This window comes from Carcharhinus amblyrhynchos, chromosome 4 (assembly GCF_965287045.1).
Source record: "Carcharhinus amblyrhynchos chromosome 4, sCarAmb.v2.hapA, whole genome shotgun sequence".
Classification (NCBI taxonomy): Eukaryota; Metazoa; Chordata; class Chondrichthyes; order Carcharhiniformes; family Carcharhinidae; genus Carcharhinus; species Carcharhinus amblyrhynchos.
The window spans coordinates 18,933,978-18,954,086 of NC_137327.1; the positions used below are offsets into that span (position 1 = coordinate 18,933,978).

The 20,109-nt window shown below is 42.5% G+C and overlaps 1 protein-coding gene across 1 annotated transcript; it reads right to left on the reverse strand.

Moving 5' to 3' along the window:
* Positions 1-334: 334 nt before the first annotated feature.
* On the reverse strand, positions 335-18,566 carry LOC145341814 (glycine cleavage system H protein, mitochondrial-like). Its single transcript, XM_080186767.1, has 5 exons — positions 18,387-18,566; positions 10,214-10,293; positions 6,385-6,448; positions 5,167-5,298; positions 335-825 (listed from the first exon to the last, which is right to left on the reverse strand). The coding sequence occupies exons 1-5, from the start codon at positions 18,529-18,531 to the stop codon at positions 728-730; spliced, it is 519 nt and encodes a 172-aa protein (XP_080042893.1). The 5' UTR covers positions 18,532-18,566; the 3' UTR covers positions 335-727.
* Between the last annotated feature and the right edge of the window lie 1,543 nt (positions 18,567-20,109).

Sequence of the window (20,109 nt, forward strand, 5' to 3'; positions counted from 1 at the left end):
TGTGATTGACCTGATGAGTGCAAGATGGAAAGCTTCCACAAAAACTTATTTTAATCAGCAATATTGCATTACAGAAACTGAATTAATCAAGGCTATTTACCATTACTTGATGAGGTGTAGACTTTGTATAAACTATACAATGTAGGCAGAACCACAAAATAAAACAGCTGTAGGGATTTTCCAGTTATATCAAGTTTTATTACCAATTAGCCACTTGCCATTAAATTGTGGTTTTATCTGTAGAAAAATAACTACAATTGAGTGACATCATGGCTTTCGAGAGAACAAAATAACCTGAAAATAAAAACAACAAAATAATTCACCAACACAACCATAGTGTCATTGGTCAAAAACAGACCGTGTCATGATTCAGTGCCATAGCAACCAGCTTTACACATTATTGACTAGTTCCATTGTATCAAATACAAATTTGAAGTTAATTACAACCTACTGTTGAATGGTTAAAAATTTACGGCCAATATATTGCTCATCTTTCAATTGCTGAGACATCATAAAACCAGAAGGATTGTGTAAGTTAATTGTCATTTTTAGAAATCTCATCTATTTCCATTATGACTACTTTTAAGAGGATCACATTGAACCGCACTCCTTATAAATCACTCTTGCTTGTTAAGCCAGGAGTTGTGGTACACAGCCCATCACTCTCACTGCCAAAGTACACAGGAACAAGACGTGCAACTTTTAATTGCCAGCAATGAAGAGTGGCTCAGTCTTCAATGGACTTTAGGAATTTCTCATAACCCTCTTCATCCATTAATTCATCAACTTCAGCAGGATTATCAACCGTCATTTTAATAAGCCAGCCTGCCAAAAACAAAAAAATCATCAGGTCACTACACATGAAAAATTCTGCACAAGTTGCTATTTTCAACAAATCTAGTTTCACATAAAAAGAATGAAATGTGAAGTCAGAAATATTAATATCCAGACATTTCACTTCCTAAGTTACATCAGAATTGTGTGTTAAGCTCATTTGAGATTTTTGGAAGAAATTTCAAGATTTACATCGGATGAATTTCAGTTCTATTTAAAACCAAATACTTTTTCTTGCAGAAAACATGTTCTCAGAATTTCCAAAATGATTTAATTAAGGGAAAGGGCCTTCATTCCATCTCTTGGTAAATAAAAGATAGGCCAAAACCTGAAGCTATTTGAAAGAATGTTATCAAAAAAAATAATTTCAATAATGTGTCGATGCAGTATTTTTCCAGGAGTAAAGTGAGATATCTGCCTGAGTGTGGGGTGGGAACAATAATTAAATTGTTCTGGGAAGAGCAATATCTATTGCAATCACCTTTCTTTATTACCAACTTAGTCTTACAGTCAAGATTGTAGCCTCACAGTTTCTTCCTTGTGTGTCTGATTTGTCTCAATAAATAATTCACTGGGTGACTAGTGAAATATCTAATCCTCACCTTTACAGCGTTGCTCAAAAAGAGAGCGATGGAAAATACAATGAGTCTGCAAACATGAGGAAGTGGCAAAATAAAACAAATCAGTGCTACACAGTGGAGGTTATATGCAATGACAGCCACTAGAGGAAACGAGTGAGCCAAAGTCCAGAACACTGGGATGATCCAATCAATTTGGCAGGCAAAGAGATAGAGATGCCAAAGTGTCAGGGCAAACTAAAATAGTAACATGTCTGGGGGTGGTGATGCAGGGGTAGCAGGGAACGGGAGAGGGACAGTGGTAGGGCAGAAGCATACAGTCTTTTTGAAGTGGGAGGAAAATAGTCTCTTTGCTTGGCAATGAGTAGAACGAAAAGGTTCTAAGTTTATGGTATCCAGGAATATTAATGGAGGCAAGTTGAAAGGCTGTCAAATTGGACAGGGATGGATTTGAGAGAGTCATTATTAAGCAGCAGCCATGTTCAGCTCTTGTAGGATTGAATCATGAATAGGGAGTCAGGACATAGCCACAGCTTTGGGATTGATGGAGGTGGTGAGAAAGACCTGCATGTGGGAGCTGATCCGTTTGTTTGCAGATGGAAAACACAAATGATAGAAAAAGGGTCAAGGATGCAGCCAGAAAGCACAGAAGAGGTGACCATGCAAAGAGAAACAGAAGCCAAGATCTCTCATATGCAGCACTGGCAAAGGGATCTCACACATAGGAAAATAATAGGCGTGCCACCAACAAATGTCCCTCCACTAAAGTCCACACCAATTATAGGAATTCAAAAAATGATCCCGGCCCTGTCTATAAGCAAGTTATAAAATAGGACCTTGAGGAAACAGCACAATAGCAGTGAATGATGAAGGGTTTGGAGTGATTCTCTGGAATTCTCTGCTGTAAAGGGTGGTGAAGGCTGGATCATTAGAAGTATCTGAAGTGGAGGTGGATAAATTTTCGACAGATCGAGGGATAGCAGTCTATGGAGAAATGGCACAGAAAAGGAAGAGAGGCCGGCATAGATCAGCCATGAATGTATTGAATGGCAGGCAGGCTTGAAGGGCTCCTGCTTCTATTTCTTGTGATTTATCAATCAGAAAGGCAGCACAGAAAAATCCAGGAGGATTGGGAGAAGATGAGTTCACATTCAGGCAGTGCCCTGTATGTGATTTTGAGCAGCACAACCTCAAGTGTTGCGGCTGAAGACAGAGTTGATCTGGACAGTCTAAAGAGGTATGAATGAGATAATTTCAAAGTAACAATGTATTCCAAAATACTTAAGAAAAAGTGAAAGATTTAAAATGATGCAATGATTAGTGGCAACAGAAGAAATGATGGGAGCAATGATGCTGAGAAAGGGCTGCCAGAGGATGGACAGTGTGTTAATAATATTATGGGTTGGGGCGGGGGGAGATTAGAAACATGAACGGGAGCGAATTGAAGGTGCTGAGCTTCAGGAAGTGGTTTAATAGTACGTTGGGAAGCAGTGAGTGGAGGAGGATACCAGATTCAAAACCATTCCCACTCTGTACATTTCTAAGTAGCTGACTGAGTATAAAGTGATCGCTCAATCAAGAAGGCTGGAATATAAAAGACTGGTAAAATTAGGTGGCAGGGAAGTTGAGCACATAGCCTCGAATTTTGAGGTTTGTGGTCACAATAGGAGGGTGCAGTTGTGTGAAGTTGGCAGTAACTGCATCTTGTGGAAAGAGGAGTTTGTAGTTGTTGTTCTCCAGGATTTTCGAGGAGTAATAATGAAGGATTTGACCAGCGAAAAGCAACAAGGCCAGGACTGAAAGCAGTCATCATGGAAAGGTTTCCTGGTCCCATCAAGATGAATTCACGTGGGTGCAGGGTTGTAGTAGTGAATGTTTCTGATCAAAAGAATTGTGCAGATGAAAGGTCACCCAATTACAAACGAATGAGAACAAGTATTTTGATGATAAAGGCATAAAGATCTGCAGACCAACACAAGAATCAGGAGCTCCTTCAGTAGTTGAGTAAGGGATAAGAGCAAGACAAACATTTTGGTCCCATTTGTTTGGAATACAGTGAAACTGTCATCATCCACCATGTTACAAGAGTTGTTTCTGCTGGCCAATGGAAATTGGCAGCACGTTCTGGTCAAGAATGCAGAGACATACAATAACATTGCAAAGTCGATAGAGAGAATAGTATGGGCAGGAGCATTAGAATCAGTGAAGAAATGTCAAATGCAAAGCTTTCTTTTGTGAACATTTAGGTAGATGACTGAAGCTCAGATCATGGAAATTTGAGTCTACATGAACTTCAGCAAGGCTTCTGACAAGGTACCGCATGGTAGGTTGTTGCATAAGATTAAATCTCACAGAATCTGGGGTGAGGTATCAAAATGGATACAAAATTGGCTTAGAGGGTGGTTGTAGGAAGTTGCTTTTCTAACTGGAGGCTTGTGACCAGTGGTGTGCCTCAGGAATCAGTGCTGGGTCTACTGTTGTCATTTATATTCATGATTTGAATGAGAATACAGGAGGCATGGTTAGTAAGTTTGCAGATGACACTAAGATTGGTGGCATAGTGGACAATGAAGGAAGTTATCTCCAATTGCAACTGGATCTTGATCAATTGGGCCAGTGGGCTAATGAATGGCAGATGGAGTTTAATTTAAACAAATGCGAGGTGATGCATTTTGGTAAATTGAACCAGGGCAGGACTTACTCAGTTAATGGTAGGGCGTCGGGAAGAGCTACAGAATAAAGAGATCTAAGGGTACATGTTCATAACTCTTTGAAAGTGGAGTCACAGGTGGATAGAGTGGTTAAGAAGGCATTCGACATGCTTGGTTTCATCAGTCAGAACATTGAACACAGGAGTTGAAGCGTCTTATTGAAATTGTACAAGACATTGATAAGGCCACACTTGGAGTACTGTATGCAATTCTGGTCACTATTATAAGAAGGATATTATTAAATTAGAAAAAGTGCAGAAAAGATATACTAAGATGCTACCAGTATTTGATGGATTGAGTTATAAGGAGAGACTGGAAAGACTGGAACTTTTTTCTCTGGAGCATAGGGGGCTGAAGGGAGACTGTATAGATGTCTATAAAATAATGAGGGGCACAGATCAGCTAGATGGCTTTTCCCAAAGATAGGGGAGTCTAAAACTAGAGGACATAGGTTTAAGGTGAGAGGGGAGAGATACAAATGTGACCAGAGGGGCAATTTTTTCCACACAGAGGGTGGTATCTTGAACATGCCGCCAGAGGTAGTAGTAGAGACAAGTACAATTTTGTCTTTTAAAAAGCATTTAGATAGTTACATGGATAGCTATCTAAATGCTTATGGGCCAAATTCATGGCAATTTGGATTAGCTTAGGGGTTTATAAAAAAAAAAGGGCGGCAGGGACAAGTTGAGCCGTAGAGCCTGCTTCCAAGCTGTAAACCTTTATGACTCTAAATTGCAAGGCAATATGAAGCTATGTTCAAGAATGATTAATTGAAATACTTTCATGCCCAAGGCCCAAATACGCTTAAAGCATAATCTTAAATGACACCAAATAACTGGACTTGAAATAAAAGAACAAAACTAATCTTATTACAATGGACATCACTTTACTGGTTGACAGACTCACATTCCTGTCACCATTCCACCCCCCCGCCAAAAAAGCCACAACATTCTGCTTAGAAAAAAGGAATCTCAGAAAGTAGTTCCAACATACTGAAGAGTTAAAACCACCTTATTTAAGCTTATTACAAATAATTCACATACCTTCTCCGTAGCAGGATTTATTGACTAGTCCTGGATTGTCAGCAAGAGCCTTATTTACATCAGTTACCTCTCCAGTCAGGGGCGAATACAATTCACTAGCAGCTTTCACACTTTCCAGAGCACCAAATTCATCTGAGAAATGAATGTTTGCCACACAATACACTTTGTACAGTACTGATGATTACTTTTGAAAACATTAGATAAATTCTTGATTGACAAGGGAGTCCCATGTTAAAAGGAGACAGGCAGGACAGGAGGGCTGGGGGTCTGCAATCAGATCAGTTATGATTTATATCAAAGGGAGGGAGAGGATTGAGGGAGATGATTGGATTTGTCTTGCTCCGAGTTCATAGGTAGGTTTGTATATATTGAAACAACTGACAACAGTAATATCTTTCCATCAAGCTGGAAGTTCAACATTTTACTGATGCCATGGAAGTGGCTGACAATAATTACTTTGTATTAGTTTAAGTAAACGCGTTAACTTGGTTGCTTGTTTGGAGCGATTAGAGGACTATGTTGACATCTGCACAATGGGGGAGAAAGATGAAAACAATACAAGACTGCCACTTTAATCTGCTTTCATTGTGCTTACTTCACGGGACCGTTCCCGTTTTTACAAGAAACAAATTGGTACAGTTTTCATTCAGGTTAGAATGAATGCTGCTTTGTTAGCTAAAGAGGTGTAATAAGCTTACACACAAGTGTTGTACAAAGCCACTCACATTTCCTCTGCTGTTAAATATTGAAGCAAAACATAATAGTGTACCATACATTTCCAGCATTGGACAATTTACTTCAATATAGGTTCTTGTTTCAAGGAACGTGTTGATTATGTTTGACAATGCATTCGTTTCCTGATGGCTTCCTTAGGTTACACCATCTAGAGGCACAAACACTTGATGTTAACTGGATGTGCCAACTCATTTTCAATTACTCAAGCATCTCTTGCACTTCATTCTCCAATAGGCTTCCTATGCCACACACCTACTCCAAGCCAGGGGGAAAGACCAAAGATGTCTTCCTTTCCAAGCTTCAATCAATGTTGCTTTTCAATCTGGTGCAAGGTGGTGAAAGAGAGCAGTCCAGATGACTGGTCTTGAGTCCTGCTGGCCTCTTGCTTGGTGCAGGCGCCATACTTATTTCCACTTAACTAATCAATTGAGTCCTCCACAAATGTGTTCAGGTTTAAGACAATGGAACAAAGCCAATACTCACCCAGTTGGTTCAACTTTGTGCCTATCTCTGGCAATCCACAATATACAACATCTCCTAATGCTTCCTAAAGGAAAAAACAATCCTGTACATCAGGAGTTTTAGCACTCATTTACTAATGTTAATTCTCAATTGTGCAACAGGTGGACAGATACACTTGAGCTTGAAACTATTTCAAAACATTCTTCAAGCTCCCACATTTTCTATCAATGTCTTGAATTATAAATTCCTATGCCCATAGTTAATGAAAACAGACCATGTAATATTGTTCAACCAACTGAACATCAATAGAGATGCCTCATCCCACCACTGGGGTAAACATTTTTTTGCTTGTTTATGGGAATGTGGATGTTGCTGGCTAGTCAACCACACTGCTGTGGTTCTGGAGCCACATGCAGGCCAGGCCTAACAATGGCAGATTTCCTTTCCTAAAGGGCATTAGTGAACCAGATGGGTTTTTTAATAAACAATAATTGATAATGGTTTCATGGACATCATTAGACTTTTAATTTCAATTTTTTTTTATTATTAAATTCAAATTTCACTCTCTGCCATGGTGGGATTTGAACTTAGGTGCCCAGTGCAGTTTGCTGGGTTTCTGAATTTTAAGTCCAGTGACAATACCACTATATCCCTCATACGAAGATGAAAGTTGGAGGTGATGGAGGGTCAGCAGCTCATGGAGATCAGGAGTGAAGGTTGAGCAAGACTCGGTGGAGTAGGTTGTGGCAAATGAGCTACAATTTACAGGCTTTGGAGGATCAATGGTCCCCCTTGTGAACACTGCAATAACAGTCCGGAGATGACAAGTGCCATTAGGTACGAATGGCAGTTTTAGCAACTAGTGGTTTCATTGGCATTGTTAGAGATAGAAGTAAGCAGTCTTACTGATGGAGTTTATATGGAGTTAGAAGCTCAACTCAGGTCAAATAGGACACAAAGGCTGAGGTGTTTATAGTTTTATTTATGAGTGTCACAAGTAGGCTTACATTAACACTGCAATGAAGTTACTATGACAATCCCCTAGTCGCTACTCTCCAGCGCCTGTTCGGGTACACAGAGAAAATTTAGCATGGTCAATGCACCTAACCAGCACGTCTTTCAGACCATGGGACGAAACATCTTGCAGACACAGGGAGAATGTGCAGGGTCCGCACGCAGAGTGACCCAAGCTGGGAACGAACCCGGGTCCCTGGCGCTGTGAGGCAGCAGTGCTAACCACTGTGCCACCATGCCACCCGTGTTTGGGTATTTCAAAGTTACTTCATTGCAGTGTTAATGTAAGCCTACTTGTGACACTTATTAAAAAACTTTTAAAAAATAACAAAAAGGTTGGTCGGACCAGAGAAAGTGGTCCAAGGGAGTGAGATGGAATTGGTTGCAATAAAACCGAGTTTGTAATGGTACTAAAGACAATCGCCGAAATGCTACTGCCTTGCCTGCCACATAATTGAAGTGGGCAAAGGGCGGACCACAGAAACGTCTCTTTACTTCAGATGGGAATTTCCTGTCTCATTGGGTTTTCCCGATCTTTAACTGGGGAAAAGGAAATTACAACTCATTCAAAACAGAGGCATTGTGGTGCCTTGGGATATACACAGTGCAAACAGTTATATAAATGAATGCTATTGATGCTGCTGATTCTGAGATTCAAATATGAAAATATGGGAAAGGTGGGAGATGACAAGTTCCAGGATTTCAGTGAGGATTGGGAATTGGAAAGTGATCAGCAAGGACAAGGATGACCTTTCTTTTGCAAGTCATGACAAGGATGGTCTTGAAAGGGAGGAGGGGCAGGATTTGGGAAAAGGGGACCATTGGCAATGTCAATTCCGACATGAATTAGAAGGACAGATTAGGTGATCAGTAATTTATGGGAAATGAGGTCAAAAGGCTAATGTCAAGGACAAGATGAGCCAGGAGAGGGCATGAGGTAATACAGGGAGAAGGTGCAGGTTCAGGCTCAGGCCAGGACAGTCGGGAATATTGCAGCAAGGGTGGTAGGTTGTGAATGGGAACATGTAAAAATTTTATTGAGGGTAAGTATTTCAAAGGTGGGCATAAGGGACCGTTGAACAGAGATCCGTAATAGGAGCATGTGTCAGATATTAAGCGCTCAGATCCCTGACCAAAACCTAACATTCGAAGAGGTGAATTGTAAAGCAATGTATCCATACACTGAAGAATATTTACTGATGCATAGACTGACCAGTAATAGTAATACAGTATACCAAACTGAGAATTAAAAGCACAACATTTATTCCTAAGCTCATCCAAAGGTGTAGCCAGGGGCAGAAGGCAGGTAAGCAACCTAGCGGACGGATATTGAAGCATCTTTCACATTTCATATACAAAACATGAAGCAGAAGAAAGTGATATCATTTATATGAATACACACTGTTTGGGTTAAATGTTTACTATTTGCTGACATTTCACTTAAAAAGCAAATTCAACAACAAGCTAAAATTATAACAAATCCCCTCCTGGTTTGTGTTGGAATATTTTGAGTCAGGATGTTTGCACTAAGTCTTTGATTACAAAACAAGCAAAATCTGAAGTTCTGCACACAATTTTAATATGAAAGCTGGAAGGAAATATATTTTAGCTATTTACACCGCCCTTCCAAGATTTAATGCTTTTAACATTACATACCCAATATTTCCTTTTTCTTAGTTGTACTGTCGATGTTTAAAGTTACCCTTCCTCTGTTCCCCCCATAAGCTTCAAAGATGTGAGGAGAGAGTCCATTGTCGTTAATCATTCACCTATGTGGGAATCAATGCCAATACCAGCATTTATTGCTCATCCCCAATTGCCCTCGAGAAAGCTGTAGTGAGCCTCCTTCTTGAGCTGTTGCAGCTTATGTGGTGTACGTAGACCTGCAGCACTGTTGGGAAGGGAAGTCCAGGATGAATGGCAATATATTTCCAAGTCAACAATGTGTGTGACTTGGAGGGAAACTTGTGGGTAATGGCATTACTGCTGCTGCTGTCGTTCTTCAAGGTAGCAGTGGCTCCAAGTTTGGAAAGTGCTGCTGAAGAAGCCTCAGTAAGGTGCTGCAGTGCAAATTGTAAATGTTACCCACTGCAGCCACAGTGCACCAACGTTGGAGGGAGTCAACATTTAAAGGTGTGGATGGGGTGACAGTCAAGGGATGCTCTATCCTGGATGGTGTCAGGTTTCAATAAGTAGATTAGCTCATTTGCTGGACTGAATGATATGTTTAAAACTTAAGGCACATATTTTTCAGTGCAAGATATTTTGTCGGTAGCGAAGTGCTAGATCCCCTTGCTAGACTAGATCTTCAAAGTCGCATACTGTTTTAAACAGACTGGTGCTCTTACAGGCACAATATTTAACACAACTAAATTGATTTTTTTCTGAGAAATTCGTATTTTAACAAACAATAACTAAAGACTATAGTTTTTTGCAAAAAACTAAGCTTTAAAAAAATTTAACAAGTCTGACTTTTATATTTTAAGAATCACAGGGCTCGACTGCATTCCTGTGTTCATGCCTACAAAGTTTATTTAGTAGTTTCCCACTTTCATGCCAATAAAATTTATTCACAATGATAAATTAGAACAATTTTTTACAGAAGGGTCACAAGTGCTGATAGTAAAGTGTACCTTGGTCTCACTGATAATAAACGCCAAGACTAAAACTTGATTAGGAAAAGCTGATCTTGCAACGCCAAACTGAACAATGGACTAAGTCCAGAAACATTCAAGCAAATCTTGTGCACTTAAACTAGCACAGATAATATCGCGGAGTTCAAAAGTGAAGGACTGATAGAAGAATTACACAGGATGGTAATAAAGAAAGTACCCACCTGAGCATAATTGCTAATGCCCACTGTACCAATTCCATTCTCAACCGTTACCCATTCATGTTTGTCTGTAAACTTACGGGCTGTAATACATAATCAGCCAACACCAAATGTAATAAAACATGTTGTCTAAAGTTTGGCAATCCACATATCATAATGTTTACATATTAAGTACAACCTGATGATCTTTTTCTTTAATAAAACTATAAATGCCCGAGCAAAGAAGCTACTTTGGATCTTGCACCAGAAATCATAAATTAAAGCATTCAAATGAAACCACACATTAGCCTGGTGTCACGACTGAAATACAATGACTTAAAAAAAAAGACACTTCCTTTAATTTCCTTCTTTGGAAGAGCAGGACAGTGGCACAATGGTTAGCAATGCTGAGTTTGCACATTCTCTCCGTGTCTGCGTGCTTTTCCTCTGGGTGCTCTGGTTTACTCCAATACTCCAAAGATGTGTGGATTAGGTGGATTGCCCATGCTAAATTGCCCCTAGCATCAGGGAGATTAGCAGGGTATATATGTGGGTTTACGGGGATAGGGCCTGGGTGGGATTGTTATCAGCGCAGGCTTGAGTGGAAAAGCAAATTGCACGGAGGGTGTGGAAAGTCTGCAGAGGGATCTGGATAGGCTGAGTGAGTGGGCGAGGACCTGGCAGATGGAGTATAATGTTAGCAAGTTATCCACTTTGGCAGAAATAATAGTAGGAGGGATTACTACTTAAAGGGCGAAAAGCTGCAGCATGCTACGGTGCAGAGGGACCTGGGGGTCCTTGTGCATGAGTCGCAAAAACCCAGTCTGCAGGTGATCAAGAAGGCAAATGGTATGCTGGCCTTTATAGCGAGGGGGATAGAAGATAAAAGCAGGAGGTCTTGCTGCAACTGTACAGGGTACTGGTGAGGCTGCAGCTGGAGTACTGTGTGCAGTTTTGGTCGCCGCACTTGCGCAAGGATATTTTGGCCTTGGAGGGAGTGCAGAGGTCGTTCAATAGGCTGATATCAGAGATGAGGGGGTTGGACTGTGAAGAGAGACTAAATAGACAAGGTCTGTACTCGCTGGAGTTTAGAGAGATGAGGGGGGATCTTATAGAGACGTATAAGATAATGAAAGGGATGGATAGGATAGAGGTAGAGAGATTCTTCCCGCTTAGAAAGGATAGCAGGAGGAACTTCTTCACTCAAAGGGTGGTGAATCTCTGGAATTCTCTGCCCGTTGAACTGGTGGAGGCTAACTCGCTAAATATATTTAAGTCACGGGTAGATAGATTTTGACAGATAAGGGAACTAAGGGTTATGGGGAGAAAGCGGAAAAGTGGAACTGATCCACTTCAGATCAGCCATGATCTTATTGAATGGTGGGGCAGGCTCGAAGGGCTAGATGGCCTACTCCTGCTCCTATTTCTTATGTTGATGGGCTGAATGGCCTCCTTCTGCATTGTAGGGTTGCTGCGATTTCCATATGACTCAATTCAATTATCAACAGAGAACTGTTTAAAAACATATTTATGTTATGAAATGCATCACCGCTTGGGTTCCTGAGGCTATCTATTTATTCATTTTCCAGTTAACACCCAGATATGTTGTTTTAAAAGCAGCACAGAGGTTTAGGGAGGGAATTCCAGAGTCTTAGTATGTGCTATGCGGTGGAGTTGATCTGATCTGTCCCCTGAAAGCCACGAAGCTGGGTTGTGCATACGCAGGTAAACAAGAGGTGATTCAAATGCATGATGAGTAACTTGTTTAGCAATGTCAGATCATTTAGAAATCACCTCCCACCTTGGTGTAGCCACTGCAGTGCCAGCCATCTCACTAAATCCATCTTCAGTATGTGACAAGAAAAGTAAACTGATTTGAAGTTTGTTCATGAAAAAAATGCACAGTGTTGTTTTGATAATAGCAAGATAAATTTCTAATTCTTCATTTTGCAAAATTTGCTCACTGGCCCTGTGAGTGAGAGAAAAAGAAGAAATTTTCACGCAAAATGAAAGGTTTGATCTCCTTGGTTTAGCAGAACCTGAAAGCCCTCAATGTAGCAACTTAAATTGGACGTCCTCATTTTTGTATATTTGTGTTCTAGTTTTCTTTCTGCAATTTCTTTTATTAATTGCACCGCAATCAACTTACATTTTCCTTCAGCATCGTCTTCTCTTGTTAACGTTTCTGTTTTTCCTCTGCAGCTCATTTCTCTTTCTGTATTTGCCTCCTGGCCTTCTATCTAACGTGAACCTTCATTACACCAGCGTCTACATTTATTCAAAAACTGCAAGAATACCACCCTGGGCGAGATTTTCTTTTATATTTTTCCATCAAACTGACCTGAAGATCCAGTTTCACTGACTTGAGTGGACATTCCTCCAATAACAGTATTATAACACGTTGGATAGTTTCAAACACATTATTTCCGAATGAACCAATAGTATATAATTTGAGTATACCGTACCCCCCCATCCTAACCCTGGTTTATCCCAACCTTACCCCCTTTGCCTTCCTGATAAGCTGGCAGTGACCTAGGCTTCAATTCACCTCGAATAAGCTCATAATTACACCTCTGTGTCTCCTGGCATGTTTCAAATGGTATCCTTGGTGCATTTGTATGAGCAGCAAACCAAATCGCCATATTCACCTTCTTCAGCTACCTCTCACCTTTCATTCCAAATACATGTTTGATCGCCACACTCAAAGCTCCACCCATGTTTCACCCCAAGATCTGTACATTCACAAAATACTTCTTGCCCAGTGTAGGTGATGACTGAAGGCAATGCATTTCATACACAAATACATACTGTTGAACCTTATCCTTTCAGATAATAGCAGTGATGGTGACTTCAATATTCCATGTGGAATTGGTTAATAAGATGTACAGACACACTGGTTAAACTACTAGTTTTGGGTTTGCTTTGGCCAACATGCTGACAAAAGTAACTGATTCCCCATCAATACCCTGACCCAGTCTCACTATTGTCTAATAATTAATTTACACGTTAATGTAATCTTATCAAATCTGGACACATCCCCATTATAAACTCCCATATCCACATTTTAAAAAGAGATTGCCTATGTAAGAATAGCTTCTTCCCTGCTGTCATCAGACCTTTGAACAGACTTACCATGTAGTAAGTTGATTTTTCTCTGCACCCTAACTATGACTGTAACACTACATTCTGCACCGTCTCCTTTGCTTCTCGATGAACAGTATGCTTTTGCTTTTCACTGTATACCAATACATGTGACAATAATCAATCAACTCAGTTTGTCACATATTACAACTGCACATTCCTGTAATGGAGACACTACAGAATTACCACTAATGAGAAAATATTATTACTGAATGGAATAATTTACATCAACACAGCTTCTATTAGAAATGCGCACACAGCAATTTACTTTTCCATTGCACATACTTCCTAGAACAGTCAAACTTAGTTCCTTACTTGTTTCAGGTATCATACTTTACTGTGCCCTCTTACACAGTCACATGGGATTTTTAAGAGGATTATGTATAAGTTGCCCATGTAAACATCCCACTTACCCCTGTAAGATTTTCTCAACCTATCTTGTCAAAATGAAAGCTTGCTTATGTGTCTGACTCATTCAGTTCTTCCAGTTCAGTCTAAACTGGGTGCAATTTTTCCTCAATGCCATTTACGCAAGGTCTCATCTCTACCTCTGATGCGCTTCCCATTGTCATTTGTGATGCCATCCAGTTTTATTCCCTTTCGATTTTTCCGTTTTACTTACATCAATGCCTTTGCCATTTGATGGTTTGGTATTCTGTCCCCTTCCCCAGTGCTCCCGATACACCTTTACCTCCATCCTTTCCCACCCTTCCAACGTGAACAAGTTACCACGGCCACTTCTTGTATCCCCTTATTTATCTTTGCAAGCTGGAATATCTTCCTGACCATCTTTAAAATGGATGTATAATTTGATCAACATCTGTGGCTCTGATGGTACTGTTATTTACATACATATCCTCTGACTCAGTAAGTACAGTTACAGGATATCCACTAACAGCACTTCGCCTACCTCTGATAAGGTTACATCAGGTTTAAAAACAAAGTAACTGTTAGCTCATTAACAAGTGGAAGTTACGTAGTATGTCTGTCGTTCACAATTCATCCTCCAACAGTGGTGTGCTCCACCAACAACATATGCAGAGGTTTATGCACCAGTTGTTCAATCACCCAAATGATCAGATCCTTGTTTAAAAAGGACAGCTCACCACAGTCTATTATTAGTCACACTGAACTCACTCAATGTTGGCGTGTCATCCACTATGGCACAACAACAGAGCCTCTGAACTCTACATAATGAGACCCGAGTCGTTCAAAATGATAGTTCACCATGACCTTCTCAAGGGCAATGAGGTATAAGGAATATATGCCGGCCTGGCCAGTGACACCCACATCCACTGAACGAATAAAAAACAAGTTACACAACTGTATCGTTACCATAAGTGAGGAACGGAGAAGTTGGGAGGGTGCCAATTCTTGCATATCGCACAGGTCAACATAGACCTGGGAGCTGATCACATGTGTATCTGATTATTATAAAACCCCATCTGATTCATTAATGCCCTTTATGAAAGAAAATCTGCTGCCCTTACCTGGTCTGGCCTACACTTTACACCAGACTTGCACTATATAGTTGACTCTTTGGCTGAACATACCACTCAGTTGTATCAAACCAAAAAATCAAGGAGGAATAAAACTGGATGGCATCACAAATGACAATAGCACGGCCAGCCCAGATTACCATGCAAAGTCCTTCTTACTAACATATGGGGGGCTTGTGCCAAAATTGAGAGGAGGCTTGCACAGATTAGTCAAGCAACAGTCAGACATCATCATACTCATTTTACAGACAATATCCCAGATCTATCACCATCCCTGGTTATGATCTGTCCATCAGCAGGACAGACCCCACCAGTGGCACAGTGACATACAGTCAGAAGAGTTTGCCTAGGAGTCCTCAACATTGTCCCCATGAAGTCTCAGGTCAAACATGGGCAGCCTACTGACCTCTCTCAGCTGCTGAGACAGTATTCATAAGAACATAAGAAATAGGAGCAGGAGTAGGCCATCTAGCCCCTCGAGCCTGCCCCGCCATTCAATAAGATCATGGCTGATCTGTCGTGGCTCAGTTCCACCTTCCCGCCCTCTCCCCATAACCCTTAATCCCCTCTCTTAAAAACCCATCAACCCGCGTCTTAAAAATATTTAGCGAGGCAGCCTCCACCACTTCCAACAGGCAGAGAATTCCAGAGATTCACCACCCTTTGAGTGAAGAAGTTCCTCCTCAACTCCGTTCTAAACCGCCCCCCCTTTATCTTGAGGCTGTGCCCCCTAGTCCTACTGTCTTTTTTGAGTGGGAAGAGTCTCTCCACCTCTATCCTATCCATCCTATCCATCCCATTCATCATCTTATACGTCTCAATGAGATCTCCCCTCATTCTTCTAAACTCCAACGAGTACAAGCCTAGTTTATTCAGCCTCTCCTCATAGCTCAACCCCCTCAACTCCGGTATCAGCCTAGTAAACCTCCTCTGCACTCCCTCCAAGGCCAAAATATCTTTGCGCAGGTGCGGCGCCCAAAACTGCACACAGTACTCCAGCTGCGGCCTCACCAATGCCCTATACAGCTGCAGCAAGACCTCCCTACTTTTATATTCAATCCCCCTCGCTATGAAGGCCAGCAACGCCACTTGGGAGAAGCACTGAGTGTAGCTAAGGCACAAAATGTACTTTTGAGTCAGAGACTGCAAAATCTGTCATTGGTAATGGCTTGGTGACACGAGCTGGCCGAGGGAAGTTACAACACAGGACTACATGCTAAACTGCAGAAACAGTAGCTACAGACAGAACTAAGTGTTTGCAAGCCCACAACCAACAGACCAGGTCAAAGATCTGTAGCCCTGCCATAATCTTAAATGGTGTTGGTCAATTAAACGACTAACTGGAGGAGGGCGGCCTACAAATATCCCCTGATCCTAACAAGGGAAGCCAGCACACAAGCACAAAAGACATCAAGCAAATGATCCATCTCTTCATCTTCAGGTCCCAAACATCAGAGATGTCTTCAGCCAATTTGATTCACTCCACATGATATCAAGAAACAGTGTAATGCACTAGATTCATCAATGGTGATGGATCTGCACAACATCCCAGCAGTAGTACTGAACACATGCTCCAGAACTAACAGTTCCTGTAGCCAAGCTTCTCCAATACAGCTACAACACTGGCATCGATTGGGTCATAGAATCCCAAGAGTGCAGGAGGCCATTCGGCCCATCAAGTTTGCACCAATTCACTCTGACAGAGTACCTCACACAGGCCCTTTTGCCCACCATAACCCCACACATTTACTGTCTAACCTACACATTTTGGGACACTCAGGGACAATTTAACATGACAAAATCCACCTAACCTGCATATCTTTGGAATGTGGGAAGAAACTGGAGCACCCAGAGGAAACCCACGCAGACAAACTCCACAAAGACGCTCACCCAAGACCGGAATTGAACCGGAGTTCCTGGCAACATGATGTTAACCTGCTCATTCAAGTAGGAATGTCACAAAGCACTGGAAATCCAAAAAAATGAGTCAACATACAATCTCAAGATGGTTTCAGCCTGAAATCACACAAAACAGGGCACTGCATTCCAGGTCCCCACCACCCTCTGCCACGATTATGCTCCATGTATTATTTTGTTTTCTGGGTTCCATTTCTCATTCAATTATATCCTCGAGTGACTGTGTGGAGTTTGTGTGTTCTCCCCGTATCTGTGCTATGTGTCCAATGAGGAGAGTTTGAATAAACTGGGATTGTTCTCCCTGAAAAGACAGAGGCTGAGGGGTGACCTGATAGAAGTTCATAAAATTATGAGGGGTGTAGATAAGGTGAACAGTTGGAAGCTTTTTCCTAGGGCAGAAGTGACAATCACAAGGAGGCACAAGTTCAAGTTCAAGGTAAAAGGGGCGGGGGGGGAAGGTTCAGTGGAGACGTGCAGTTTTTTTATACAAAGGGTGGTTGGGGGTCTGGAATGCACTGCCAAGTGAGACAGCTGAGACAGATACAATAGTGACATTTGAGACTTATCTGGACAGGCACATGAACAGGCAGGATATAGACTGATATAGGCGGTTGGTCTAGGTAGGACAATGTGATCAACGTAGACTTGGTGGGCCAAAGGGCCTGTTCCTGTGCTGTGCCTCCAAAGCTGTGCAGGTTAGGTGGATTGGCTATGCTAAATTGCCTCTTAGTGTCCAAAGATGTATAGGTTAGGTGGAACAGGGATAGGGCCTGGGTAAGATGCTCGGAGAGCCGGTGCAGACTCGATGGGCCAAATGGCCTCCTTCTGTACTGTAGGGATTCTATACACAGGACAATTAGAAGTTTTTTTTAGTTAAATATACAATTCCTTACTTAGTCACAGATTATATGCTGATGAAATTTTTCTATACTTTGGCGAGACCCATCCAAAGACTTGCTGAGAAATGCCAGCGTTCTGATACGAAAACTTCCAACTTCAGCCCATAAATGAACTTTACAGATAAAAGAGTTATTAAACCCGCCACAGGTACGAAAGTCCACGGGACTGTGGAGGGATCCAGACTGAAGGGGGCACTCGGATCAGAGGGCAATTGGAAGGACGCACACTGCGTGGCATTCCCTCAGCGAACAATCCTTTAAAAAATATACCCATTAAAGTGAATGCATTTGATTTTAAAAACAAATGCATTTCAACAAAACTCTGCTCCAGGTAACAAGATCACGGGATGCAAAATTTACGAGAAGCATTAGGAAACACTGCTTGTTAAAGGGCAAAATTTAAACATTCAAACAGCTCCAGCTGGGTGACCCATTAACTAACTTCTCACCTTAATCCTCCTGATTGCCCCAACAGCGAACTGTTACAATTCATTGCACATTAAATAAAAATGCATCAAAGCAGGAGGGAAACACACATTCAAACCAGGCCCAGCATTTGCAAATATAAAGCTGCATTCTTCGGCTTCGGACTTTCATAAAAACGCTCCATTGCGAAGTTGCTACATGACCTGGGCTTGACTTTGCTCAGGCAAGCTGCTGCTCAACTTACTGCTGCTGCCCTCTGACCAAACGCCCCCACGCAACTCCCCCTGAAACACACATAAGGTAAGGTGGACGCACCGGAGAGGGCCGGTCTGCCGGTGCTCAGGCTCCGCAGCGGCCAGACCATCCGCACCGTCCTGTGCGGGGGCTGCCAGGTGGCCGGAGAGCGCAGGCACAGGGAAGCCACCACTCGCAAATTCGACACGGTGCACCTCCACGCCATCTTTGCAGAGCAGCAAATGAGCGCGAGCGGATGGGGCGGCTCGCAGAGGAAGTGCCCGGGAGCCGGCGCGAGGGGCGGGAACTGTCACTCAGCGGGAGGGCAATGGAACGGGGCGCCTCGGGAGGAGGATGGAACGTGAGCCGGGAGGATGGAACGTGACCCGGGAGAATGGAACGGGGCCCCGGGAAGGAGCTGTCATTCAGCGGGGGAGGAATGGAACGTGACCCGGGAGAATGGAACGGGGCCCCGGGAAGGAGCTGTCATTCAGCGGGGGAGGAATGGAACGTGACCCGGGAGAATGGAACGGGGCCCCGGGAAGGAGCTGTCATTCAGCGGGGGAGGAATGGAACGTGACCCGGGAGAATGGAACGGGGTCCCGGGAGGGAGCTGTCATTCAGCGGGGGAGGAATGGAACGTGACCCGGGAGAATGGAACGGGGTCCCGGGAGGGAGCTGTCATTCAGCGGGGGAGGAATGGAAGGAGCCGGGGGGGGGGGTACTGATTTGATTTTATTATTGTCACATGTATTAATATACAGTAAAAAGTATTGTCTCTTAACAAAGCATACCTTTCATAGAGAAGGAAAGGATGGAGTGCAGAATGTAGTGTTACAGTCATCGCTGGGGAGGGGAGAGGAAGATCAACTGAATGCAAGGTAGAGCCATTCAAAAGTCTGACAGCAGCAGGAAAGAAGCTGTTCTTGAGTCAGTTGGTACGTGGCCTCAGACTTTTGTATCGTTTTCCTGAAGGAAGAAGGTGGAAGAGAGAATGTCTGAGGTGCCTGGGGTCCTTAGTTATGCTGGCTGCTTTTCCGAGGCAGTGGGAAGTGTAGACAGAGTCAGTGGGAGGCTGGTTTGTGTGATGGGATGGTCTACATTCTCAACATTTTGTAGTTCTTTGTGGTCTTGGGCAGAACAGAGCGTACCAAGCTGTGGTGCAACCTGAAAGAATGCTTTCTATGGTGCTTCTGTAAAAGTTGGTGTGAGTCATAGCTGACACGCCAAATTTCCGTAGTCTTCTGAGAAAGAAAAGGTGTTGATGTGCTTTCTTAACTATAATTTTGGCAGGGGGGGGGGGGAAACACCTAAAAAATTTCACTCAGTGGGAAGGGAATGGAACAGGGCCTGGGAGGGAACTGTCACTCATGGGAGGGGAATGTGTTGGGGATCAGGGAATACACCTTGGAGCTGATTCTCATCAAAGACATTACAAAGTTGATGTCACATGGCATCTCACGGTGAATATCTCTAAAACCATACCAGTGGATTCCACAGCAGCAATGTTAAAAATAATTGCACATCTACATGGATGGCTAGAAACCAATACATGATCCCAAGCCAAAATACCAGGGAGTGATGCCTGACAGGATTCTGTCCTTCAGAACATCTGAAGGAAACAGCAGCAAAGGACAAAACCAGAAACAACCTATTACCACCACCACACTTGCTGCATGTGTGTGCTGCAACACCTCAGACCTTGGCACTTGCCCTACCATCCTCTGCAGCAGAGTACCGTGTACTTCCCTGGCATTGATAATCCTAGACAGGTTTATTTGTAGCAAAAGCTGCAAGCTTTCAG